The sequence below is a fragment of the Neofelis nebulosa genome, chromosome 8 (assembly GCF_028018385.1).
Source record: "Neofelis nebulosa isolate mNeoNeb1 chromosome 8, mNeoNeb1.pri, whole genome shotgun sequence".
Lineage (NCBI taxonomy): Eukaryota > Metazoa > Chordata > Mammalia > Carnivora > Felidae > Neofelis > Neofelis nebulosa.
In genome coordinates, this window is record NC_080789.1 from 53,058,339 (window position 1) to 53,085,910 (window position 27,572).

The 27,572-nt window shown below is 39.9% G+C and overlaps 1 protein-coding gene across 2 annotated transcripts; it reads right to left on the reverse strand.

Moving 5' to 3' along the window:
- Positions 1–768: 768 nt before the first annotated feature.
- On the reverse strand, positions 769–27,225 carry RXYLT1 (ribitol xylosyltransferase 1). 2 transcript variants are annotated; one of them, XM_058742155.1, is made up of 6 exons: positions 26,925–27,225; positions 25,972–26,127; positions 21,536–21,638; positions 6,800–7,114; positions 4,168–4,338; positions 769–1,198 (listed from the first exon to the last, which is right to left on the reverse strand). In XM_058742155.1, exons 1-6 carry the CDS (start codon positions 27,091–27,093, stop codon positions 781–783), a joined length of 1,332 nt encoding a protein of 443 aa, XP_058598138.1. In that variant the 5' UTR covers positions 27,094–27,225; the 3' UTR covers positions 769–780. The 2 variants fall into 2 exon arrangements, with proteins under 2 accessions (XP_058598138.1, XP_058598139.1); XM_058742156.1 differs by lacking the exons at positions 21,536–21,638; positions 25,972–26,127; positions 26,925–27,225 and adding an exon at positions 9,680–9,805.
- Between the last annotated feature and the right edge of the window lie 347 nt (positions 27,226–27,572).

Genomic DNA, 27,572 nt, shown 5'->3' on the forward strand with positions numbered 1-27,572 from the left:
CTGTTTCCAGTATATGTCTTGTATGAATTATGAGCAAATTGTACATCCAGGCACCTACTTTGACACAATCCAACAAAACTTGAGTAACCTGAAGATATAACTCTGTAAGATTTTTTTAAACTTTTTTTTTAATGTTTATTTATTTTTGAGAGAGAGAGAGAGAGAGAGAGAGAGAGAGAGAATGAGTGGGCAAGGGGTAGAGAGGGAGTCACAGAATCCGAAGCAGGCTCCAGGCTCTGAGCTGTCAGCACAGACCCCGACGTGGAGCTTGGACTCATGAATCACAAGATTATGACCTGAGCTGAAGTTGTGTGCTTAACTGACTATGCTACCCAGGCGCCCCTCATATTTAAAATTTAACCTATGAGGTACCATGATCTTCATTTTACATTGAAAGGAACTGAGACTCACAACACTCAGATGGCTTGCTCAAGGTCCCCAGGTAGTAGGTGCAAAGTCAAGGTTTTAACCTAGATTTTGTCTGACTTCAAAGCTGTCTTTCTACCACACAATGCTGTGTCCCTAGGATGGGTTTAAATGGGCGAGAAGAGCCGATAAATGTTAAATCACCTACTTTGTGAGTTTGAGTAACATTTAATTTCATTTTTGGGAGTGGCCTACTATGGAAGCGCTTGGTCAACATTACAGACATAATCTGTGGTCTACAAGTGTATCTCAAAGGACATTTATATGCACACACACACACAAATACCGCCCCCCACCCCCGACTAGACATGATTTAAGAAAAATCAGATCTTTGGTCAAAAAGATAATTCACAGTTACCCTTTATTATTCATTAAAAATGAACTTTCTAAAATATTCGTAAATCTCATTTTTAGCTCTGTTTTGAAGTGCTGATACCAGTGAAGTAACATTTTTCTTCTCTGAATCTTTTCTTGTAAAATTAGAGTTTTCTCTTTCTCTAAAATAGCAGGAAGTTCGTTCCAGTTCTTAATAAAGATAAAGGGAGCGTCCATGGACTTGAGTAGCTGCAGAGGAGCGTTATGGTTAATAGACGTATTTCCACAGCTGCCAGCTGTCATTATGTCTTCTACCACAGGAACAGAGCCATAGGAGCAAGCCTCATATATTCTGTAACATTCTGTGTTTATTCCTACTGGGCACAATGTGAGGTCACTCTGAAGCAAAGCATCTTGATAATTCTTAAGGCTTTCATTTGTTTCCTGAGGCTGCCACCTAAACAAATCAGAAAAACAACTGTAGTTTTCACTTTACTAAAGCAAGTCTTTTGTGAAAGCAAACGTCAGTTGTAAGAAATGGTAAACACATTTTAGAGATGACGGGCAGAAGAAATAGATAAAATCTTGCCCAAACAGATTGATTGAAAATATTTAAGAATGTGAAAAGTTTACAGCTGGTCATGTTTAAAATCTAGTAGTCACCTTGAAATTTCTGAATGAATGTGTATCCCGCCAATATTTTCTGTGTGCCAGGTCTCCTTTCCTTACCTCCCCCTCCAAAATTCTGCCTTTATGGAGCTCATGTTCTAGGTCTAGTGGTGGAAATGGATAGTAATCAAGTCAGGTCAGTATCTTACTTAGGTGTTAATTACGTACTATGAAGAAAAATAAAGCAGAGAAGTGAGGAGTGAGTTTCTGAGCCAGCAGCGTTGCAGATTTAAATGGGTAATCAGGGAGCATCTCATCTCAGGGGCCTCTGAGTCAGAGCTAGAGGTGAGGCAGCAAACCACGCAGATGTTGAAGGGGTGAATCTAGTGAAGTGCAAGCATAAAAGCCATGGGACAGTGTGTGCCTGGCAAGTTCAAGGACCAGCAAGGAGGCCAGGGCGGCTGAAGCAGAGTGACTGAGGGGGAGAGATGTAGAAGATGAATTCAGAGCATCCCATCAAGCAGGGTTGTGATCAGGGGTGGCTGACCTGACCCATGTTTTATCAGAATTAATCCGGCCCTTGTGGTGAGAACAGACTGTCCAGGGGCAAGGGTAGAAGCTGAGAGACCTGTCAGAAAGCTAGACCTTCTCTCCTGACTGCTCCCATCTTCTCAGTGAAATAAGCAATAGGGTCGGAAGGTAATGGTGACTGGGAAGGGAGAAGAAGGTACGAAACAGTCTTGTGGGAAAGGTGGAGAATACACAGACAAGGGAAATGTATGACTGCAGGGCACTTGAGAGTCAAGGTCATGTATTTAAAGCTAGGTCTACTGACACAATTCTCTGTGTGTGTGTGTGTGTGTGCGCACGCATGTTGTGTGTGTTTGGCTGCCTGGTACAGGTATAGAGCAGATAGGAGAGCTGGATTTAACCACAGTTAGGGTTTGCTCCATTAGGGAACTAGGGAGTTGAATGTATACCAGTCATAGTTGACTATGAAATTTAAGTGGGGAAAAGAAGAAAGCAGAGATGAGGTGAGCAAAGGACAATGAAAAGTAGCAGGAACAATGAATTATAAATCTCAGCCAAATTGTTGGAGTCAAATATTTACAGGGACTGAGAGGGAATAACAGAAAATGGTGGTTACAGAGAGACATGCTGGGACTTGAGATCACAGAGAAGACACAGTATGTGCTATGACAAGGTCTAAGAAACGACCATGACACCGAATGGCCAAACCAAATGGAGAACCGGATCACTGGATAAAGGGGGTAAGAAAAAGGTGATGGAAGGGCCATCTGTATAGATTGGGCATCACCAAGAGTTATGTCAGAGTAACATCAGAGAGAGTGGGAGTGTGCCAGAACTAAACTCTTCAGAGACTGAAGGAGATAAACCCCAGGATCAGTAAATGATTTCATAGAGGAAGAGCAATGAAAGGTTTTCTCTGCGGGCATGATATTTAAAATGGGAGATTTTAGGGAGGAAAAAAGGGAGAATGGTCTGGAAGCAGCAATGAGAAGCAAGAAGGACACCCACTCCACCTCCTGGCTCAATGCTATGAGAGGAATTACAAGAAGAATTCTATTCCTACAATGAACTCTGATATTTTCCACTGCCTTCACTCATTCCTTTCCTGGTATGCTGTCCCTTTCGGCTCTTTACATCTGCGCTCTCTCTGCCTGCACTACCTTTCTCCTAAATAGACACGGGAGCCCCCCACCCCCCACTTCTTCAGGTCCATGTTTGCATGTAATCTTCACACTAGAGCTTTCTTTGGCCATTCTAGAACATCCGATGCTCTACTCCTAATTCCCAGTCCTTGCTACATCTCCCCTCTGCTCAACTCGTTTTACACGGCATTTATCATCTTCTGACACACAATATATTTTACTGGTTTGTCTCTTCCAACAAACATGTGAGTTCTAGGTGGGCATGGACTTCTCACTGTTTTGTCCACTGCTGTATCCTTCATGGCTAAGATAGTTTCGGGCATACAGCAGTTGCTTGAAAAATATTTGTTGACTGAATGGATATAGTATGGTTACACTAACAGTAGAATTGGGAGTTATGCTTTCAAAAAGAGAGTATCTATTACAATTAGTATATTTCTAGATCTGGAAGGACATTTTTTAGGCAGTTCTTCTCTGATTACTCTACACACAAAACCGCATTTATTTAAAAACAAAATGAATAATTCCAAAGTTCCTTCCTTCACTCCATGAACCTGTGTTTCATGACTACCATGTAAAAGATGGAAGAAAGTTAACCTATTAAATTCATCCATCCATCCATCCATCCATCCATCCATCCATCCATCCATCTATCCATCCATCCACCCACCATCCATCCACTCCCCATTTATCCTTGGCCTACTTTGTGTAAGATCCTATGTTGGATCTGGAGATTCAAAGACTGGCATGTCCTGTCCTCCTGTCCTCAGGGTGGTGTCAGGTTCTGAAGATGAGAGGAGTACTTCATGCCAGTCTTGGAACACTGAATCTGGTCTGCTGAATATTTCAGGGATGAACCTAAGATCTTACTGGCACTCATAATGTCTTGTGTGTCAGGTCTAGCTAACAGATACTGTTGTGGAATCTTAAAAATTGACATCTGCATAGGAGAGTTACTAGTATTCCTCTTCAGGATGGATGATAGAAACCCAGTTTCTACACAGCTTTAACTAACAATATCTCTTCTGCAGAAAGACTGGTATGAATGAAGTTAACAAAGTCTCCTTGGAAACCTGTGCTGCTACATAGAGCAACTCTCAGATCTGAGAACAAAGTGGGTGAACCAAGTAAACATAGAACTTACTGTTCTCTTGCTGAAACCCAACAAAGCTTAGCATTCCCATCTTGTTTCAAAATGTTTATTAGTGCTTGTCTGGATGAATTTTCATAAATGGTTCCTAAGAAATTACATAAGTAGGGCCTTTCATTATGCAGCATTGACCAGCTTGCCTCCACCACAGGAAAATTCCTATATCTACAAAAATAAGTACATAGGAGTTAACAACGTATGACGATCAGATTGGCAAATTATAACCTAACATCTTAGGTAGCATGAGGGTGCAGAGAGAAGAGATTTCAAATATGATCTTCTAAACTCCAAACTGTAATTTTCCAAGCTTACTTGGGAAAAGTCCCTTAATCTACTGACTTAAGAAAATAACCTCACATTGGAGTGTGGGACTCTTGATCTTGGGGTTGCAGGTTCAAGCCCCATGTTGGGTATAAGAGATTAAAAATAAAATCTTAAAAAAAATTTAAAAAGAAAATGCCCTCATGCTGGCACCTTTTACAAAATTGATATAGAGGTTAAGTGCATGAAGTGCTTTTGTTTTTTATATTCCTCAACTTCCATACGCTTGTAGTTATAAGGAAGGTTGAAATACCTTCAGAGTATAAATAATCTACATTCATAATGATCATGATTTAATGACTATTTTAGTTATATTTTTGTCTTATTTTCATTATTTTGAGAGACAGAGTGAGCGAGCGAGCGCTGGGTAGGGGCAGAGAGAGAGGAAGAGAAAATCCTAAGCAGGCTCTGTGCTGTCAGTGCAGAGCCTGATGCGGGGCTCAATCTCACCAACCACAAGATCACAACCTGTGTGAAGTCGGTCACTTAACTGACTGAGCCACCCGGGTGTCCCTTAATTACTGTTTTAGCCAGGTGATGGAAAGATTACAGAACACATACTGCTGTAGCAAAGAGCTCCAACTCCAAAGGCTTTTAAAGTAGATTACAAAGACAAACAAATGAAAAAGCCTTGCAGCCATGCAGGAGAGGCCTGTTGCAATCAGCCCATTCTTAGGGGCATTTGGAATAGACACCAAATTGTGCACCTGCGCTACAACCTTACCATATTGCCATTTTGGGCCAGTTCACTTTTTGTTGTGGAGACTGTCCTGTACATCGTAGGATATTTCACACCATCACTGGCCTCTGTCCACCAGATACCATTGTCACCTCCCCCTTCCACTTGTAACAAGTCAAAATATCTCCAGACATTGCCAAATATTTCCTGGGGGGCAAAGGTGCATTGGATTGGAAGTCACTGATCTACAAAAAAGTACTGGCCTAGTCCAACAATAACAGAATTACAAAGAGTTTCCATTCAATGTACGGAAACCGTATGAATAGCCCATGTAGTGTTACTGCAAAAGGGTAATTTTGTTTCAAAGCATTTTATAAGTATGAGCTCTACTCAAGGGATAGATTTTTCAAAGGGTCTTATACCCGGCTATACTTAATATAAATCTTTTGGTCTGGTTCTACCACAAACTTAGTTGAAATACTGCAGCATGGGCCAGGAAATAGGTCTTGTGAATATGCTTATCTGATGATATTTGTGTAGCCAACCAAGTAGCAGTTTAAGGTCACATTTGGTAACAAGTGATAGTAATGAACAATGAGTATCTAATTCAAAACACATGTTGGTGAGATTTCTCCTAATTCATCCATTTGACAAGTGTTTACTGTCTACTCTGTGCAGCCTTGGTTGGTTCCAGGCTCTGCTGGTAGTGTGAGCAAGAGACAAATCCCCTGCTCTTAGGAAGTTTATGCAGCAGTGCTTGATCTAAGTTTAACTTACCTTAAAGTCAACTTGATTAAAAGCCCTCTATTAACAGAAAGATAAAAAATAAGCTTTCCATTTTATAAAGACTGTATAGACATCTTCAGAAGCCTTAGTTAGCTATTACTTAATTAACCCCTCTTATCATAGAAGAAATTTGTGCCAGTTCAAGCAGTCTCGGTGGCAGATCTGAGCATATTATGATCTTCTCAAACCCTCAAGATACCATATGCTCCTGATTTCATATTGTTTGTCAAGTAAAATTTTGTTTGTTTTTACTATAAATTATATAGATTCTGTAAATTGTTTTAAGAAGGTCTGCTGTTCTCTGTTAAACAATTCACCGTCTTTTTTTTTTTTTTTTTAATTTGAGAGAGAGCGAGAATGTGTGAACTGGGGAGAGGGGGAGATGAGCACAGGGAGAGGGAGGGAGAGAATCTTAAGCAGGTTCTACACACACAGCATGCAGCCTGACATGGGGCTTGATCCCATGCCCCTGGGATCATGTCCTGAGCAGAAATCAACAGTCAGACACTCAACCAACTGAGCCACCCAGCTGCCCCAGTTAAACATCTCTTTAGGGTACTGATAAACTTGAAAATTCATCCTATACATTTGGAGTTTTTAAACACAAAAAACCCCTAATAACTTATATGCTCTCCTTATAACATGCTAAAATACTCTAAAAAACATTATTATTATTACTGAAGCCTGAGACCAAACCAGATTTTTTTTCCATGGAAAAGATTGTACGTGGCTTCCCAGATGATTCCAGAACTGTGTTTATTACAAATTTAAAGCACCGTTTTCCTGATTCAGAAATTCAGGTCTTAGGGTCTAGAAATACGTAATAATATTTGTACTTACGTTGCCACTCCTAAAGGCCACTGAAAGATATCCATGTCGTTAATCCAGGGGCTGTCATATATTATGAAAAGCAGCTCCACAAAGCCTCCATTTCTTTTGAGGAACTGGCTTATCCATTCATTATGACAATGTTCGTTTCCAAGCAACACAACAGCAAGATGCTGGAGTTTCTGAGTTTGCACTAAATTTTGTGCATAAAGTAACCACTGGGTGGCATAAAAGACCTTCGCTTTTTCTCTTCCGTTTAGGATGAGTACCACATTATTCACGTCAACAGGAAAATACCCTGGGACTACAGCTGGGCCAGTGATGAAGCTGTTAAAAACAAACAACAAAACAAAAACAAGAGACAAAAAAAACAGAACAAAAGTATTTGATGTCAGAAGTTTTATTTTTTTAACTATTTTTTGTTTTTACTTTAGACAGAGGTGTGTGTGTGTGTGTGTGTGTGTGTGCATGTGCCCATGAGTGGGGGAGGCAGCAGAGGGCGAGGGAAAGAGGGAGGGAGGGAGAGAGAGAGAGAGAGAGAGAGAGAGAGAGAGAGAGAGAGAATATCCAAAGCAGGCTCCATGCACCGTGTGGGGCCCGACATGGGACTCATTACCATGACTCTGGGATCATGACCTGCTCCGAAATCAAGAGTTGGCTGCTCCATCAACTGAGCCACCCAAGTGCCCCTGATATCAGAAGTTTTAAATCCTTTTATATAAAATCTACAATGAGATGTAACCTACATTCTTTCTAGAAACATAATTTCTCTAATACAAGTTTCTTTGAACATGTTTGAATGATAGAGCATGGCTGTCGATTAATGGGAAGCTTGGTTGTATGCAGATCAATCGCATATGATAATCAGAAATGTGGTGGCTTTGGGGGTGCCTGCCTGGCTCACTCAGTAGAACATGCAACTCTTAATCTCAGGGTCATGAATTCAAGCCCCACAGGAATGGAGCCTACTTAAAAAAAAAAAAGACAAAAAAAGAAAAAAAATGTGGCAGCTTTGTTGTTTTTAACCACATTCAAAATAAGCGCTGGCTAGAGTTTGAGTCGTTAAGCAAAGAAACACAGTTGAACAGTATGAAACTCCGTGTAGTTTACACTGGAAAGGTGTTTAGGTCAGTAGTTCCCATCCTCTTTAGGGTGTGAGTTGCCATTATGCCTTTATCTGAATGAATTGTAAGTGATGAACTGAGAAACGGATGCTGGTGTAAACATCCATGGAGGTTAAGTCTCAAAAACACAAGGTTAAGGGAAAAAGCAAGGTGCAGAATACCCACAGAAAATGATATTTGTGTGCAAATTTGAAAGTATAATACAAAAATTATGTTTAAATTTTATAAGTATAAATGTAAAAATCTGAATGGGAGGATACACACCAAATTCACTACAATGGTTGCTTCGGAGCAGGAAGAGAAAAGAAATGGGAACAGTACAAAGAAAGCTTCCCTTTTACTGGGAATATTTAACTCTTTTAAGAGGGAAGTTAAATATCTGAAGCAAATGGGAATTTTTTAGTTCTGGGTGATGGGTAAATGAGAATGTGCTCCTTAGCGTAATAAAAAAGTAATAAAAGGAACAGACATGTTTCATAACTTACATTTTTATATTATGTGCTCCTTTAGAACAACCAACAACACTGAATTATTTTATTTTTTTAAATTATTTATTTTTTAAAAGGATGTGTCTGCTGTGGGTTATGTTTTTGTTTTTATTTTTCAAGCTCCACATGCTAGGTGTGGAGCCCAATGCAGGGCTTGAATTCACAACCCTGAGATCAAGATGTGAGTTGAGATTAAGAGTTAGATACTTAACTGACTGAGACACCCACGTGCCCTTACCTCTAAATTATTTTAACCTAAGTGTTAAATATAAAAAATAGCTTTAAGCTATGTTAAAATTAGTCACAGTGGTCCTGGATTCTTTATAACCTGCTAAACCATATAACCTGCTAGAGTCTTTATTTTTAAAAAGATTTTATTTTTTATTTTATTTTTTCCATTTGAGGGGGTAATTTATTTAAATTTTAATTAATTAACATACAGTGTAATATTGATTTCAGGAGAATTCAGTGATTCATCACTTACATACAACACCTGGTGATCATCACAAGTGCCCTCCTTAATAACCATCCCCCATCTAGCCCATCTCCCACCTCCCTCCCTCCATCAGCCCTCAGTTTGTTCTCTATCATTAAGAGTCTCTCGTGGTTTGTTTCACTCTCTTTTTTTCCCCCTTCCCATGTGTTCATCTGTTTTTTTTTTCTTAAATTCCACATGAGTGAAATCATATGGTATTTGTCTTTCTCTGACTTATTTCATTTAGTATAATACATTCTAGCTCCATCCATGTTGCAAACGGCAAGACTTCATTTTTTTTGGTGGCCATGATATATCTATCTATCTATATATAGATATATATGTGTGTGTGTATATATATATACACACACATCTATATATATCTATATATGTGTGTATATATATATATATATATATATATATATATATATATACACATATACACCCCACATCCTCTTTATCCATTCATCAGTTGATGGACATTTGGGCTCTCTCCAGTTTGGCTATTGTTGATAATGATGCTATAAACATTGGGGTGCAAGTGCCCCTTCGAATATGATTTTTTGCATCCTTTGAGTAAATACTGAATATTGCTGTACTGTAGGGTAGTTCTGTTTTTGTTTTTTTGAGGAACCTCCATACTCTTCTCCAGAGTGGCTGCACCAGTCTGCATTTCCACCAACAGTTTAAGAAGGTTCCCCTTTCTTGGTATCCTTGCCAACACCTGTTGTTTCTTATGTTGCTAACTTTAGCCATTCTGACAGGTGTGAGGTGATATCTCATCATGATTTTGATTTGTATTTACCTAATGATGAGTGATGTTGAGCATCCTTTCATGTGTCTGTTGGCCATCTGGACGTCTTCTTTGTTAAAGTATCTGTTCATGTCTTCTGCCCATTTCTTGACTGGGTTGTTTTATTTTATTAAAAAATTTTAAATGTTTATTTTTGAGAGAGAGAGAGAGACAGAGTGTGAGCTGGGGAAGGGGCAGAGAGAGGGAGACACAGAATCTGAAGCAGGCTCCAGGCTCTGAGCTGTCAGCACAGAGACCGATGCGGAGCTCAAACCTACGAACTGTGAGATCATGACCTGAGTCGAAGCTGGTAGCTTAACTGACTGAGCCACCCAGGTGCCCCATCTTATTTTCAAAAAGGTTTTATTTTTAAGTAATCTCTACACTCAACATGGGGCTCAAACTTACAACCCTGAGATCATTAGTCACATGCTCTACTGACTGAGCCAGTCAGGCTCCCCATAACCTGATAGAGTCTTTAGTACAAATATGCTGAAATCCTGCTTTTATTGCTTACTATTGTTGGACAAAAAATCCAACATTTATTAAATGCCTTTTATATGGATGATAGGCATTTTGCATAGGTTGTCATTTAACCTTTATCAACTCCGCAGCGCATTAATCCCCACTTTGCATTTGGGAAATCAGGCTTAAGTTACACAACTTGTAATGGCAACACTGAGTTGTAAGTTAAGACCTATCTACTTCAGAGGTTGTTTCCATGGCACTATGGTTAATAAATACTAGAGTTAGTAGATAATATTAAAAACCCAAGACCTAAATATATATTTTGTTTGTGTGTATGTATACTGTGTGGATTCTATGACTTTATTACACAATGACAGTAACCTACGAGAATGAGAACTGTGTTTTGTGTTGGACAGTACCTAGCATTGAGATGGCCAATGATTCAATGATTCTTTAGCAATTTAAGAGAATCTGCAAAATCTGCGAGGTAAAGAATACTTTAGGGATCATGATAATAGTTATGACAGGGTTAAAAATTTATTATTGGTAGTATATAACATTTAATTTCTCCTTTAGATTTATAGGGAGGCCTAATTCCTAGAGCACATGAAGTCTTCCAGTCTTGCTTTCCTACCCTAGGTCAGTTTTCCAAAGGAAGAAAAGGAAATTTTGAGAAAGGTTACATGACTTATATAAAGCTAGTAACACTAGATAGGCAATGGTAGAGATGGGCCTCAAGCTTAGTTATTTGACATTTAAGTACATATATATCATGTGCCCAAACTATTTCAAAGAATGTCACATAGACTTCTGCACTATTTTTTTAAAAAGACATAAAACATTTTATTAAGGATAGTATTGAACTTATCTAATATTTCATTTCAATTTCTAACTAGATAAGACTGTGTCTAAAAATGTTTTTATCAGGATAATTTATAAGATTATCTAACAATACCAGGAGCCTTTATGCCCTGAGAGATAATATCTTTACCTGTCATTGCGCATCCTTGAGATAACTGCTTTAAAGTATTATTTATAAGTTACAGGGGTGCCTGGGTGGCTTAGTTGATTAAATGTCCAACTTCAGCTCAGGTCATGATCTCACGACTCATGGGTTCGAGCTCCCCTCAGGCTCTGTGCTGACAGCTCAGAGCCTGGAGCCTGTTTTGAATTGTGTCTCCCTCTCTCTCTGCCCCTCCCTCACTCATGCTCTGTCTCTCTCTTTCTTAAAAATAAACGTTAAAAAAAAAAAAAGCAATAGCGTTGTTTAAAAGCACAATAAATAAATTCAGTATTCAAATTTTGCAAGTTCATTTGTTTTTAAAATTACATCTTTCTTTTTTAAGATAGGTTTATAATTAAAAAAACCATTTATTAGTTTGGTTATTAATAACCAAACGGTTATTACAATAACTTGGAAAATTCAAAAGATGTTTCCATCACTCATAATTCTGTGCCCGTAATTCCCAAAACAGGGTTAGACAGCATTTTGTCATGTCTACTTCCAGTTTTTTTCTATTTATAGTATTATGTAATTAAAACTGAAGTACAGATATAATACTGTTTCCTGCTGTTTCGCAGATTAATAACCTACACTGAGTGAAAGCTCCATGACCAATATTGTATTAAGTGCTTTACAACCATTACCCTTTATCCTTACAATCCACTGTTTCTGACTAAATTAGTTCCACTCCCCACATGTAATCTCATTCTCCCATACACCCTTAAATCACAAACTTATCTGCCTCTCTGCCTTTGTTCATTACTGATATTTCCTGGAACACATTTCCACCTTTACCTTCCTCTTCTGATTCCCCTTTAATGTAAACTACCATAGCAATTTTATTCTGTATCACTTAATATAGCATTTAATATGTATTCTCATGTTAGTGTTTATTGAACTATAAAACACTATGCAAGTGTTTTATCTATTACAATGTTATATAAAGAAATAAATATATATCAATTGAAAAATGCTTTATACCTCAAAGCCATAACCTGCAAATAATACTTAAAAAAAATTTTTTTTAATGTTTATTTACTTTTGAGAGAGAAAAAGAGAGACAAAGTGTGAGCAGGGGTGGGTTAAAGAGAGAGGGAGACAGAATCCAAACCAGGCTCCAGGCTTTGAACTGTCAGCACAGAGCCCAACATGGGCCTTGAACCTGTGAGCCATGAGATCATGACCTGAGCTAAAGTTGGGCGCTTAACTGGCTGAGCCACCCAGGTGCCCCAACGCTGTTGCTTTATTAACTACCAGCAGGACTGGCCTGCAAAAGGGTGGTGGATGCTCTGGGCCCAGGGTATGTGTAGGATGTGAGGAGGAGGTGAAGATTGAGGCTTCTTTGAAGGAAAGGGGGTGGTGTGAAGTCAGGCCCGAGAGCCCCTTGGATTTACTTCTAGAAATGGGTGGACCTTGCAAAGGAGTCATGACAAGCTACGGCCAGGCTGCCAATAAGGTTAACACATTCTTGGAGATTTAGCTGCCCAGCAGAGTTGAGGTCCAGTTTCTTCATCGTGAGGTCAAGGACACCAGGGTCCTCTGAGTACTTTGTGAAGGCAGCCAGTTCTGTATTCAGAAAGCTCAGGGACTCTGTCTTGGAGAGTGTGCAGTTGTTAATAAGCTCCTTTCCAGGATACTTCTGGAAAACAAGAGACTCGATACACCACTCAGTCCCCGTAAGGCTGGACATCTTTTGCCTTGTCTGTGTGGAGCCAATGCAGAGGCGGTGACATGGGCACTGCCACAAGTTGATTTTTTTATCTTCAAGTAATCTCTACACCCAACATGGGGCTCGAACGCAGAACCCTGAGATCAAGAGTCGCACACTCTTCAGACTGAGCCAGCGAGGTGCCCCCGGGTGCTGACTATTTTAAATAAGTTAAAAACCTTAAGCCAAACAGAAACAGATAAAGACAGAAGACATTTTATAATTTAGCCAGAAAAGGTAAACTATATTTACCTAGCTTATAAAAATTTCAGTAACTCATAATGTTTTGGGCCTTTCTATCACAAAGGTCTCCAATAACTAGAAATATGCCATATCTGTATAGGAAGAAACCAAAAGATAACTTTGCACAGTATTAACTTAGATGGACATTGCAAAACTTTTGTTCATATGTCATTAACTTGGGAGCTTACAGTAAGTGTTTTAGTACCTGGTTTTAGTTGTAAGTTAAAATAAAATAGTACAGTAAGCTGTGCTCAAATGTCACTTTCATGTGAAAGGAATACTTCTAATTTTATTGACTCACATAAACTAACGAAATGAGGTCTGATTCACTTGGGGCTCATTGGACTAGTCTTGGAATCTCCACAGCTCTCTTTTGCAGAGTGCTCTTATGTTCCAGCAGCAGGAACGTGGCTCTCATGCTCTGACTAATCGGCTTTCCAGACCTCGAGGTCATGTTTAGGTAATGGTGTGAGCCACAGGGTCAATGATGGGGAGCTGAGGTGTAAATTTGAGGTTCCTAAACTTTCCTCATTCCCAGCACTTTCAGTGTTTCAGTAATTTTTTTTAGCCAAAAGAAATGAGTAATGGTTCAGTATGGTAAGTCATTAAGTCCAGGGGTGCCTGGGTGGCTCAGCTGGTTAAGCGTCTGACTTTAGATTTTGGCTCAGGTCATGATTTCATGGTTCCTGGGATGGAGCCCCACATTGGGCTCTGCACTGACAGCGAGGAGCCTGCTTAGGATTCTCTCTCTCCCTCTCACTCTGTCCCTCCCCTTCTCTCTCTCTCTCTCTAATAAGTACACTTAAAAAAGTCATTAAATCCAAACTACTTAGTATTTGTGTCCTAACTGCCCAAAAGTCACTTAGAAAAATAACAGGCACACACTGAAAGAAAAAAAACCTCCTATTTCATTCTTAACTAACCACAAATACCTTATAATGAGATGGATGTGTGCACCTGTTGAGGACTACACACCTTTGCAAACTTTTGAGTCAGAATGGACACTGCCACTATCACTCCCTGTCCCACATTGATTTTTGCACAGTACTTGAATTTTAGCACAGCAACCATGGAAAACCCAGCTCCACAAAGATATGACATCACTGAAATAAATGTAGGGGGATCTAATGTTGAAACTGTGAATTACTTCGAGCCAGTAGTTTGCATGGTGTCTGACAGATATGAAGTATAACCGTATTTCCCACAAATATTTAAAATATTTTGTGGTGCTGGGGTGCCTGGCTGGCTCAGTCGGTGGAGCATGTGACTCTTGATCTCTGGGTTGTGAGTCTGAGCCCCACGTTGGGTGTTGAGATTATTTAAAAATAAAATCTTTAAAAATATATATTTTATGGTGCCCCAGGGTGCCTCCGTACACAGTCTTGGAAACACAGACCTGGGTAAAGAAACTTCAGGGGTAAAAGAAAAATCCTATAAGATTCAAATAGTTTTGTGTGTGTTGGGAGGTGTGTTAGTCAAATTGCTGTGGGTTGAGAGCGAGTGAGAAGTGAGGAATTGGGCATACTGAATGCAGACGCTCTTGAAAGTTTGGATGAGAAGGTGGGAAAGCAATAGTGAGTGAAAGATTAAAGATGAATGAGAGAGCAAGGTCTGGGAAGGAGCAGAAGGGAAGCACATGCGGAGGGAATTAACCTTGAACCAGGAAGTCTCAGAGCTAGGGAAAGACATAAGGTTAGGTGAGGGGTCAGATGGAGATCAGAAGGTGAACGTTAGAGAATATAATCATGGATACACTCAATTTTCTTGAGGAAATAGGAGGCAGGGTTGTCTGTTGAGAAACAGGGAGTCAAGCAGGTGCTGTGCAGTGAGCTGGAGAGGAGTGGACAGACCTGCTCCTATTCCTGTATTTGCTATTTTGATCGCACACCAGCTATCCTGTCATGCAGGCTAGAAACGAGGGGATTGTCAGATTTGCTTCTTGCTCTCATCCTCACATCTAATAATCCTTAGATTCTGATAGTTGGGCCCCAAAATATTTCTCAAACTTGTCCCTGGCTCCAACTGCGCCAGCATATTCTTATTTCACCCCTTACTTATATATCTGTTGGTCTGTTGGATACTTATAGTCTCCTAACTGGTCTGCCTGCACCCAGTTGTCTCCTTGAAATCATTTTTCCACATGGCTACTAGAGAAATCGGCACCAAAAACATACACGACAATACCACTATCTTGTCTAATCATCTTCAGTTGCTTTCACTGCCCAAGAGTAAAGTCCAAGAGTCTTAACGTGGCACACATGAGGTCCACCATGATCTGCCCCTTGCCCTGAACTCCCAATCTCAGGTACCCCACGCCATCATGATGCCCCAGGGGTTCTGAATGGTCTACAATTCCATGACCAAAATGGCTATTTATCAGTTTTTAGTCTCTGATGTTGCCTCTGTGGGAATATAATCTCTCCTCTCACTGCTTTGCTAAATCCTACTAATCTCTGAAGACTCAGCTCAGCGGTCACCTCCTCTGGGAGGTCTTTCTTGATAGGCATCATACCCCCAACTCTACAACTCTACTTAGACTTGGTTAGTTGCCTTCTTCTGTATTTCCCTACCTACTAACACGATAGAGTATTCACATCCTTATCAATATGCTTTATATGGAGTATGGAAATTATTTACATATTTGTTTCAACCACTAGTCTGTGAACTCCCTGGGGCCAGAGAAAAGTATTTTGTTCACTTTGAAATCCTTAGAGCCTAGTATGAACAAGTAGTATAGGCCTCGGTAGATGCTAGATGAATAAGCATAATTCTCTCTCAGGGAGTTATTTGCCCTACCAATTTATTTAAATTCTCTTGCTGCATGTAAAGTATGAATCAAGTTACAAAAGTTCAATTTAATCATAACTTTCCAGCTATACATTTATTATATAAAGTAGGACTTATTTATGAGATATTAGAGTATATTCACGCGTGATGAAAAGTACATTTTCATTTTCTAAGGTTATTAGTCAAGCAACAATCATAAAATTCCATTAACTGAAGAACAAGCATATTTAAAGAGCTCATAGACAGAATTTTTAGAACAGTGATTTACTCTTCTGCATTTCTTAGCATATATTTAATAGTCAGGACTTATAATTTCCAATATTTTTTCTCTTCTCCTTGGCTTAGTTAAAATATCTCCTCCCAGCAAGTACTTTCTTTTTTTTTTTTTTTAATTTTTTTTTTTTAACGTTTATTTATTTTTGAGACAGAGAGAGACAGAGCATGAACGGGGGAGGGTCAGAGAGAGGGAGACACAGAATCCGAAACAGGCTCCAGGCTCTGAGCTGTTAGCACAGAGCTTGACGAGATCATGACCCGAGCTGAAGTCGGCCGCCCAACCGACTGAGCCACCCAGGCGCCCCCCAGCAAGTACTTTCAACATGTAGAAAGGCCAGAGAAATCATTCAAATTTTGAGTTTTAAGCTGAGTATGAAACGAATATATTTTTTAGAATCCAATGTAATTATTATTGTTTCATTTTTTCTAAATTCAACAAGTACTACTGAACTAACACTACATACACACCACTATGATATTAATAGAATTATAGATAAGACTACTAATTTGCCAGCTATGAGTCTGGCAAATGCCAGAATAAGTAAAAAATTAAGTAAAATAAGTAAATAAGATACAAATCAGTACAGGGGTCCCTGGGTTGTTCAGTCAGCTAAGTGACTGAGTGTTGGTTTCAGCTCAAGTCATGATCTCACGGTTTGTGACCCTGAGCCCCGTGTCAGACTCTGTGCTGATGGTGCAGAGCCTGCTTGGGATTCTCTCTCTTTTCTTTCTGTTCCTCCTCAGCTTGTTCTCTCTCTCAAAATAGATAAACACCAAAAAAAAAAAAAAAAAAAAAAAGAAAGAAAAAAAAAGAACAGGGGTGCCTGTGTGGCTCAGTCAGTTAAGTGTCTGCCTCTTGGTTTTGCCTCAGGTCATGATCTCATAGTTCTGTGGGTTCGAGTCCCCCATCAGGCTCTGTGCTGCTGGTGTAGAGGCTGCTTGGGATTCTCTCTCTTCTACTCTGTCTCTCTCAAAATAAATAAATAAACTTAAAAGAATTGTAAGTGCTGGGGCACCTGGGTGGCTCAGTTGGTTTAACTTTCAACTCTTGATTTCGGCTCAGGTCATGATACCAGGGTCGTGGGATTGAGTCCCGTGTCAGGCTCCATGCTAGAGCCTGCCTGGGATTCTCTCTCTCTCCCTCTGCCCCTCACTCCCACTCTCTCTAAAACAAAAACAAAAACAAAAAGAAAAACGTGCACAAGATGGGGTGCCTGGCTCAGTCGGTGGAGCACGTGACTCTTGATCTCCTGGTTGTGAGTTTGAGCCCCACACTAGGTGGAGAGATTACTTAAAAAATAAAATCTTAGAAAAAAAAAAAAGAATACACAAGCTGTACTGTCCACATGTCTCTTAGGCACAGAATTTTATATCAATTTTGATTAATAAACAGTTTTTAAAATTTTGGTTTTACAAACTAGGTATACTGAATTCATGAGCGGCCTTTACATTTGAATAGCTGCTGCAATTCACCCTACTTTTGTGGTCGGCATTACCATCATGACTCCATACCTTGCCAATTCAACGTTTGTGATGGAATAGTCCCACTCTCATTCTCGCATGGCTAGAGTGGGAGAATGCGAATTATGAAAGATTAACTACATTGTCTTTGTTTACCAGTGAGAATGTTATCTGAAACCCTCACTGATCTATGGTCCAGTGTTTGACTTAAAGGTAGTCCCAGTAACCATTAATATTATGTATAAAGCTTTCACTTACGTAGATGGTAGCCACACTTGTGGTGAGCACAGCATAACATACAGAGTGTTGAATCACAGTGTGGTACACCTGAAACTAAGGTAACACTGTGTGCTGACCATGCTAAAAAAAAATTGAATCATATACTTAAAATGGGTGAATTTTTAAAAAAACTTATTTTTTATTTTTGTAAAAAAAAATTTTTTTTTAGTGTTTATTTATTTTTGAGGGAGAGATACAGAGTGCAAGTGGGGGAGGGGCAGAGAGAGAGAGAGGGAGACACAGAATCTGAAGCAGGCTCCAGGCTCTGAGCTCTCAGCACAGAGACCAACACAGCACTTGAACTCACAAACTGTGAGATCATGACCTGAGCTGAAGTTGGATGATTAACCGACTGAGCCACCCAGGCACCCCTAAATCTTATTTATTTTTTTAGAAACCTCTATGCTCAACATGTGACTCAAACTCGACTCTGAGATCAAGAGTTCCACACTCCTCTGACTTAGCCAGTCAGGTGCCCCCAAATGGGTGAATTTTATGAAATACAAATTAAAACTTAGTAGTTTTAAAAATCCTCTTTTAAAAGAAGGTTTCACTCATTGTGATGAGTAGTGAGCTCCCTAACTTCTTATACTAGTAATGTCTAGAAATTCTAAAAATAGAATCAGACATATTTATTCTATCATGATCTTTAGCAATAAGTTCAACTTTTTCTTTTTTCCCCCAACTTTTCCTTTCCTTTCTCTTTCCTTTCCTTTTCTTTCTTTTCAACTACGCTTCATGTCCAGGGCAGAGCCCCAACGTGCTGCTTGAACTCACGACCCTGACGTCAAGATCTGAGCTGAGATCAAGAGTCGGATGCTTAACCGAGTCACCCAGGCACTCCATTTTTTTCAACTTTTTCCTAAGTAGCAGATGCTCATTGAAAATACCATAATTGAGCCCTGATGACAATAAATTAAGTAATTTAGCATCTAGCCTTCATTTTATCAAATGGATAGTCATTTATATATCTTATATAATGGCTGCACATGGATATTATAGGGTCTTGAATGCAGTCTTTTAAGGATGAGCAAAGGCCATGATGAACAGAGGTAAGATTCCTCCTAAGAAATTAAAAATGAAGTTGCCTCATGAAACGAAACTGTAAATCAATCTATGATAGCTATGAGTAGAGACAGGCAAAGTTTCTGCAAGAGACAGATTGAGTCCCAGGCTGGCTTGTAACCTAACTGAAGGTATTAATATAAAGAATGTATCTTTATATGTATCATGTGAAGGAACATGAAGGTGAGATAATATTCAATACTGGAAACACAGAGAAGGAACTGAAAAGTAGGGAGATGTTGCAGTACCTATTTAAGTAATAGTAAAAATAATAAAACTAGTAACAACACAAGACTTCTTTAGTGATTACTATGTGCCAGATACTGTTCTAAGCACTCTATATGTTAATGTTTAAGCTTCAAAATAATCCTGTGAAATAGAAACTATCATTTGCCATATTTTAAATTTATGGAGATCCAGGCAGAGAGGTTAAGAGATTTACCCAAGTTCAGACAGCTAATAAGAGATAAAGCGGGGGGCGCCTGGGTGGCTCAGTTAAGCAGCTGACTCTTGATTTTGGCTCAGGTCATAATCCCAGTCATGGGATCGAGCCTTGTCAGGCCCTGTGCTGATAGTACGGAGCCTGCTTGGGATTCTCCCTCTCCGTCTCTATCTGCCTCTGCCCTGCTAGCATGCTCTCTCTCTCAAAACAAGTAAATAAACACTAAAAAATAAAGAGGTAAAGCTGGAATTGGAACTCAGATATTTTGGCTGCAGTACATGCTCTTTTTTCTTTAATTTTGTTTTGTTTTGTTTCAGAGAGAGAGAGAGCGAGAGAGAGGGAGCGAGAGCATGTGCACAAGTGGGGGTGAGGCAGAGAGAGAGAAGAGGAGAGACAGAATTCCAGGCAGTCTCTGCCCCATGGACACTGCGGTGGGGTGGGGGTGGGGGGGCGTTGCTCAAACTCACAAACTGAACTGAAATCAGAGTTGGATGCTTAACAGACTGAGCGACCCAGGCGCCCCCGCAGTGTGCAGAATTTCATCAGGCTGACTCAAAAATTCAGTTTACCATAAGTGTATTCATATCCTGAGCACAGACCACATGTGTTATTGATTCATGGTGAACAGAGTCATTTCTTCCCTCTGAAACAGAGACCTGTAGTACTACATGTAGTTAAACCCCATATCTTGATTCCATATTTAATCAAACAACCCTCATATAAATTGGGTATTACTTACAGTCCGTCTTTACTTTTCAAGAATGACTACTTTGAAAAGATACATGAAATGAAATTGTTTTCCAAGTGTGTATAAAGTCAACAGAGAATGAAAGGAGCAGTGAAAATGCAAATGAAATTGAGATTAACCATAGCTTTTCTTCTTGATTTCTGTGGGAAATAAACAGAATGCTAATACAAACCTGAATCTTTGGTTGGCATTTTTTCCCCCTAATAGTACAATTTTTATATGGAATAAGCATTTAAAAATAATTATTTTTATTTTTTATTTCAATAAGAAAGCAAAATCTAATAGAAAATAGCACTCTTTCATATAGCAAAATTATCACATTTTTCCTAAATAAAACAATCTTAATTCTACCTGTTTAAAAATCTTTAGGGGGTACTTGGGTGGCTCATTGGTTATGGGTCTGATTCTTGGTTTCAGCTCAGGTCATGATCTCACAGTTCATGGGTTTGAACCCTATGTTGGGCTCCACGTTGACAGTATGGGGCCTGTTTGAGATTCTCTCTCTCTCCTTCTCTCTCTGCCCCTCCGCCACTCATGCTCCCACTCTCTCTCTCTTTCAAAATAAATAAGTAAACTTAAAAAAATCTTTAGAAAATATGGAATCATAGATAAAAATTTTATGCAATCTAAAAAAAGATTTTTTAGTATTTCATTAAAATGGTAATCTATACAAATTAAATCATGATAGAACTCATATACAAATACATTTTTATAAAATTTTCAAAGCTCATAACAACAGCTTTGATACTACTTGAGCATTATAAATTTTTTTTTAATGTTTATTTATTTTTGAGAGAGAGACACACACACACCCAGAGGTAAGCAGGGGAGGGGCAGAGAGAGAGGGAGAGACAGAATCCAAAGCAGGCTCCAGGCTCTGAGCTGTCAGCACAGAGCCGGACATGGGGCTCAAACTCACAAACCATGAGATCATGACCTGAGCTGAAGTCAGATGCTTAACCGACTGAGCTACTCAGGCACGCCCACTAATTGAGTATTATAAAAATATGTGAACATGACTATTATATGAAAAGAGAAAAATGAGAATACTTTTAAGTTTACATATTATTCCTTCAAGATATGGAATGTTAAATGCTTATCAACAATCAAATGTTACAAAATTTGGAGCATGAGCTTTCCCATATAATCAGCAATGTTTCAATAAAAATGAAACAGACAAAATTTTAAAAAGGAAGTATTTTGTAAAACGTTCAGATAAGCTTTAACTACAAATATATATTCATGAGTTTACTTCTCTATTCTTCACAGCAAGTTGAAGTGCAAAAACTGTCTCTAAATATATTTTCCTCTTATTTTATTTTTCTTCTAGTATTTACATAAAACATTGCACAGAAATACAACAAAGGTTAATGTTGCACAGTTAATACCTGTAATGTGTTCTTCCTACAACTGAATTTCCTTCTCTCCACTGAGCAGTCACATCAGTGGGATCAAGTAAGCCTTCAAAAATATGCTCCCAGAGATACAAACCTGGTAATTAAAAAAAACAAAAACAAACCCATTTACTGTCTGGTTTACTCTGGTGTGTGAGATGAGTTTATGCTCTGCTCATTTACATAATTTGAGCAAGAAACCAGATTTTATTCCTCTTTGGTCCCTTCGTAGGCAGTTCTACCAAGCAATAGCTCAAAATCATCAATATGGCAGTTCATGTGTGAGAGACAGAATTCAGAGGTTGACAGTGTGACATGTGGCAAAATGTGGGTTATAATGAGGACAATAATCTTCTTACCCTAAATTTGAGAAACCCCTAATTATCACTGGACTTTTACTACCTGCTTTATCCTGAAATGTGTTATAATATAAGTTACTATATGATTAGAACGGTTTCTAGTTTCTATATCATAACAAACTAGGGGGATTCACGATTTTGTGCCAAACACAACCAGAGAGGCTCAGGTATGCGTGTATACAGTCACTACATCCAGGAGATAGTAACCCCTCCTCACTGGAACACACATCCCTCACCACACGATGCCCTCAGCAGACAAATGCCATTGTATCATTCTCTTTACGGCAGCCCCTGGTATTTTACCATGATCTCACCTGAATGAAAGCTCTGAGAGGAGAGGAAAGCAGTGTCACACAATGAAGTAACCTGGGAGCCCTGTTTTACTTACACTGACAGATGTGTAAGTATGCCCTGGGGAACTAGAGGACACACACAAAATAACCGTGTTTCAATACCTAGCCAATCAGATACAGCTTTCCAAAAGTGGTAGCCAAATAATGCCTCCCTGTCCACCCAGTATGTCCTAAGATGTGATCTCTAGAATCTATGAATATGTTATCTTACATGGCAAAAGAGACTTTCTATATGTGATTAAGGATGCTGAGGCAGGAAGATTATCCCGGGTTATTTGGATGGGCCCTATATAGCAAAGGGTCCTCACAAACAGGAGGCAAGAGTGTCAGAGTAAGGGAAGGAGGTCTGAAAATGGAAGTAGAGGTCAGAGTGATACGGAGCCATGAGCCAAGGAATTTGGGTAACCTCAAGAAGCTGCAAAAGTCAAGGAAACAGATCCTCCTTGAAAGCCTCTGAGAGGAATACAGCCTTGTGGACACATTTTAGTCTTCTACCCTCAAAAATGTAAGATTCTAAGTTTACAGTGACTATAGTTAATAATACTGTTTTGTATATTTGAAAGTTTCCAAGAGAGTAGATCTTAGAAGTTCTCATCGCAAGAAAAAGAAAGTACACGTATGTGTGATGACGGATACTAACTAGACTTATGTTGATAACTTCACAATATGTAAATATATCAAATCATTATGTCGTACACCTGAAACTAATATAATGTTAAATGTCAATTATTTCTTAATTTAAAAAAAATGAGAAATTTGTGTTGTATAAGCCACTCCATTTTTGGTAACTGGTTATGGCAGCTATAGGAAACCACAGATTATGATACCTGGGAATGGAATGCTACTGTAACAAATACTTAAAAATGTGGAAGTGGTTTGGAATTGGGTAATGGGGAGAGGCTAGAAGAATTTTGAGGAGCAGGACTTAAAAATGCCTAGATGAGAAGGGTGCCTGGATGGCTCAGTTAAGCATCCAACTCTTGGTTTCATCTCAGGTCATGATTTCATGGCTTGTGAGTTCAAGTCCCACGTTGGGCTCTGTGCTGACAGTGTGGAGCCTGCTTGGGATTCTCCTTTCTCTGCCTCTTCCCTGCCTGTTCACTCTCTCTCAAATAATAAATTAAAAAAAAAATGGCTAGATAAGATTGCCTTGGACAGGTTATAGGTAGAAGTATGGGTGTTAGTGACTCAGCTAGTGAGAACTCACATGAAAAAGTATAGTAGAAAAGAACCCCTATGTTGGTTTTTATAAATATCTGAGCAGACTGTTGGTAGAAATATGCATGTTAAAAGTGCTGCTGCTGAGGGCTCAGAAGGAAATGAGGAACATGCTATTAGAAACTGAAGAAAAGGGGATCCTGGTTATATTAGCACCAGAAAGCTTAGCTGAATTGTGTCCAGAAATTATATGGAAAGTGGAATGTATAAATGATAAACTTGGATATTTAGCTGAAAAGATTTCCAAGTAGTATTGAAGCTGTGGCCTGGTTTCTTCTTGCTGATTATAGTAAATGTGAGAGCAAAGAGTGATTGAGGGAAAAACTGTAAAGCAAGGAGCCAGGACTTGATGATTTGGGAAATTCTGTCTATTCAATTGCAAAAGAGGTGGAAAACTAGGAGATTCACTGTCAGGAAGGCATGCTCTGGAAAAAAGGCCAAGGATGTAGGTGAATATCTTTTTTGCTAGTGACTCAGAAGGGATAAAAAGGTTAAAATATTCAGTCACATAGAGGGCTCTTTGAGGATATTAGGTGTGTCATTTATGGATCTCCTCAGCCATCTCAGTAGAAGGCAGAAATAGAGATGGGATTACCCAGGAAAGACCTGTGGAGGAGCTCTTGTGTAATGGAGTGACATACATGGGAGACCCACAAAGACTTGAGAATGCTGTATCAGCAGAAACACTGCTAGCTTGGATTAGAGGGGACACAGAAATGCTGAAATGAAAGAAGGGTGTTGGACTCCCAAAATCCTATCAGCAGGCTGAAAAAAACCATTGAGCTGCAAGCATATGCTACCATTCATGAAAAAGAAAGGATGGCTCTACAGAGGTAGAGCCAAAAGACTAGAAGCAACTTTGAGCCACAGATTATTCTCAGGCCTTAAAACCTAATGATTTGCCTGGTTGGATTTAAGAATTGCTTGGACCATGACTTCATTTTCCTCCTTTTTTTTTTTTTTAACTGTTTTTTTTTTTTTTTTAAATGTTTACTTATTTTTGAGAGTGAGAGAGATAGAGTGTGAGTGGGGCACAGTCAGAGACGGAGGAAGACACAGAATCTGAAGCTGGCTCCAGGCTCTGAGCTGTCAGCAGACAGCCAGACGTGGGGCTTGAACTCACAGACTGTGAGATTATGACCTGAGCTGAAGTTGGTCGCTCAACACCCAACTGCCAGGTTGGGTGCCTCCAGGGGCCCAGGTGCCCCCCTCCTTTTTGAATAGGAATGGAATTACAATCCTTTATGCCTGGGAAATAGGTTGATGAAAAGTAGTGTTTGATAAAAACTCAGCTGGCCACTTTGTGCTTATTGAATTGAAAAGAGAAAAGTCCAGTGGTGCCTGGGTGGCTCAGCAGGGTAAGCATATGACTCTTGATCTCAGCTCAGGTCATGATCTCATGGTTCATGAGTTCAAGCTCCGACTGGAGCTCTGTACTGACAGCACAAAGCTTGCTTGGGATTCTGTCTCTCCCTCTCTCTGCCCTTCCCCTGCTCTCTCTCTTTCTTGCTCCCTCTTTCAAAATAAATAAATAAACTTAAAAAACAAAAACAGAGAAAAGTCTAAAAACATGAAAACCTGTTAAGATATAGATTTAATTAAAAACTAGAATGGGGAAGTGGTAATTTACAGAAAAATTAATATTAGAGATTTTATAAAGAAAAAATTGCTAGAATTTGATTGGAGCTTGGGAGGTCAGGGGTGATCTTCAAGGATGTATATTTGGATGCAAGGGCGAATGAATTTATGAAACGCTAAAGGCAAAAGCATCATTCTCCAATTACTTTCTTCCGATCTGGCCCTTTCTATCCATATCCCTTACTGTACATAAATCCAACGTATGTTTAAAGGTCCAGTAAAGTTTCTTTTAATTCACTAAATTCTTTCTGACTCTTGTAACTCTGAGGATCCCATTCTTTAATTGAGTGTAATATATAACTTGGAACACTAGACTCTTATGATACTCAGAGCAAAAATAATTTTGTGGGCATTCAAGTTTACTCAACTATATACCATATCCCCATTTTACATATGTATAATGAACACAGACGTATTAAAGGCTCTGAGATTGTCCTGCAATAAAGAACTTTGTTTAACTTTGTTCAGTTCAGTGTTTCCCAAACTTGTTTGGCCATCAAGTACAGAGGCCACATCTTATACTTGTGCATCAAGTATCCCATAAACACATAGATTCATGAAAATTCAGAGGACATGGGCATTTCTACATAATAATGCTTACATTCTACTTTGTGTCCACAAATAAATCTGTACTCTGCTAAAGACCAACAATAGGATATTTATGTACGTGTATTTATATTTACACAGATATTGTTTAACAGAAAGGAGGAATATTAAGTAAAAAAAAAAAAAAAGAAGCACCATGATGCCTTAATTAACAAATGATGACATATCCTAAATGTATTAAGATAAATTAATTTAATATTAATAAAGTCCATTTTAGGATTCTTTTCACATGTCTTAGCTCTATACATTAACTTACCAATGGCAGCTTTGCCCCAGATTTGTACATGGAAGTCTGTTTTCCCTTTTGTGGATTTATTTAATATTTGAAGACTAGTTTTAAATCTGTGTTGTTGCTCATTTTTTTCATCTCCTTCCCAAGGATTCCATTCTTCACTTCCCAAAGTAGATTGTTCTGTGTTTTAAAAAGAGTGACAGTGTTATCAGTAAGGTAGAGCAGTCTTGTAGATAAATTCAAGCCATTTAAATTAGATGTTAGGGAGTGCTCAAAGCAACTGAATTTGAACTGGTTAAACACATACAATTAAAAAAAAAAAGGAAGTCAAAATTTAATTTTTATTAAATCTTTATTCTGAAAGATCTTAGAATGTTAACAGGAGACACAAACTTCTCTCTCCCAAATGAAACCTACAATAACTGGATAGCACGTATCAAGCTACAAGTTTACCTTTTGCAATTCTTTATAGGTTGTATATACACACGTACCCTACACATAAAAACTTGACTTCGGAATGTAAAGTGTCCAACAGTTTTAGACACTATTGTGCAAAATTCTGGAAAAAGGGAGAGAGAAATATGAATCGGAATCGGACATAGGTCAAAACACAGGACAGAAGATCACAATTTGGAGGCAAAACGCTCAGGCCTTCCCAAGTCACTGCATGATTAGAAAAGTCTCTTTGTTTCAATGAGGAAATAAGAGGTCTTAAACCCAGCTGCATCTCCAAGAACTGGGCGACCGGCCACGCCTTGCGTACTCCAGACGTGCTATACAGGAGTGCGCCCCTGCCAGCTTTGGGGGTGGGCAGTGAGGATGGCGTGCGAGATTCGGGCGAGGACTGAGGCACCCGCACACGCCTCAAGCCCGAGCTCACGGCAGGCAACCGAGGGCGGGAGGAGGCGAGAGGCACCCGGGAGCCCGCGGGCACTCCCGGACCCGAGCGCCAGGTCTGCGGCCACCCAGTGTCCTACCTCGGCCGCGCCTCTCCCGCGCCGGGGCCACCCCCTTCCTTAGGCCCCGAGAAGACGCGGCCGGCGCCCGGCGGCGGCGCCCGAAGAAGACGTGGTAGGCGGCGTAGAGGGAGAAGAGGCAGTACAGGGCGATGAGAAACGAGCAGAGCCGCTTCCGCGTCAGCCGCATCCCACTCGGGCTTCCCGTCGGCCACCGCCACCCGGGAGCCGGGCGGGAGAAGAAGCCGCACTCAGCGCCCGGGCTCCGGCCACTTCAGGTGCAGGCCCAAGCCGGGGCGGAGCGACTCACCAGAATCGGCCTCGCCCCCGCTCAAGCCCCGCCCAGGGGCCTCCCCGGCATCTCCGCCCCGCCCCCGTGCCCGCCCAGCCCAGGCCCCGCCCTCAGCCCCTCCCAAGCCTCCCCGAGGGCTCTTTCGCCCCGCCCTCCGCAGGCCTGGCACCTTCACCCGCTTCCCTTTGGTAGCCTGTTGGCCTCGGTCTTTGGAATTGGGCGTTGGGAGACCACGTCTTCCTGCGAGCTGCTCCTTGACCTCTGAAGTGTATCCGCGGCCTCTTTCAACCCTGCCCTCCTCCCTACGTGTATAAAAACGTACCTGTTATCTGACTGTAAAGGAAACAAACAAACAAAACACCGAAACAGCGCCCACC

Bases quoted from the DNA above. Each gene is read 5' to 3' on its own strand.
- RXYLT1 (XM_058742155.1), bottom strand. From the start codon at position 27,093: ATGCGGCTGACGCGGAAGCGGCTCTGCTCGTTTCTCATCGCCCTGTAC. The intron at 26,128-26,924 runs GTAGGACACTGG...TTTAAAACACAG, and splicing joins GCGGGAGAGGCGCGGCCGAG to AACAATCTACTTTGGGAAGT. The intron at 4,339-6,799 runs GTAAGTACAAAT...TTATTTTTGTAG, and splicing joins TGGCCTTTAGGAGTGGCAAC to ATATAGGAATTTTCCTGTGG.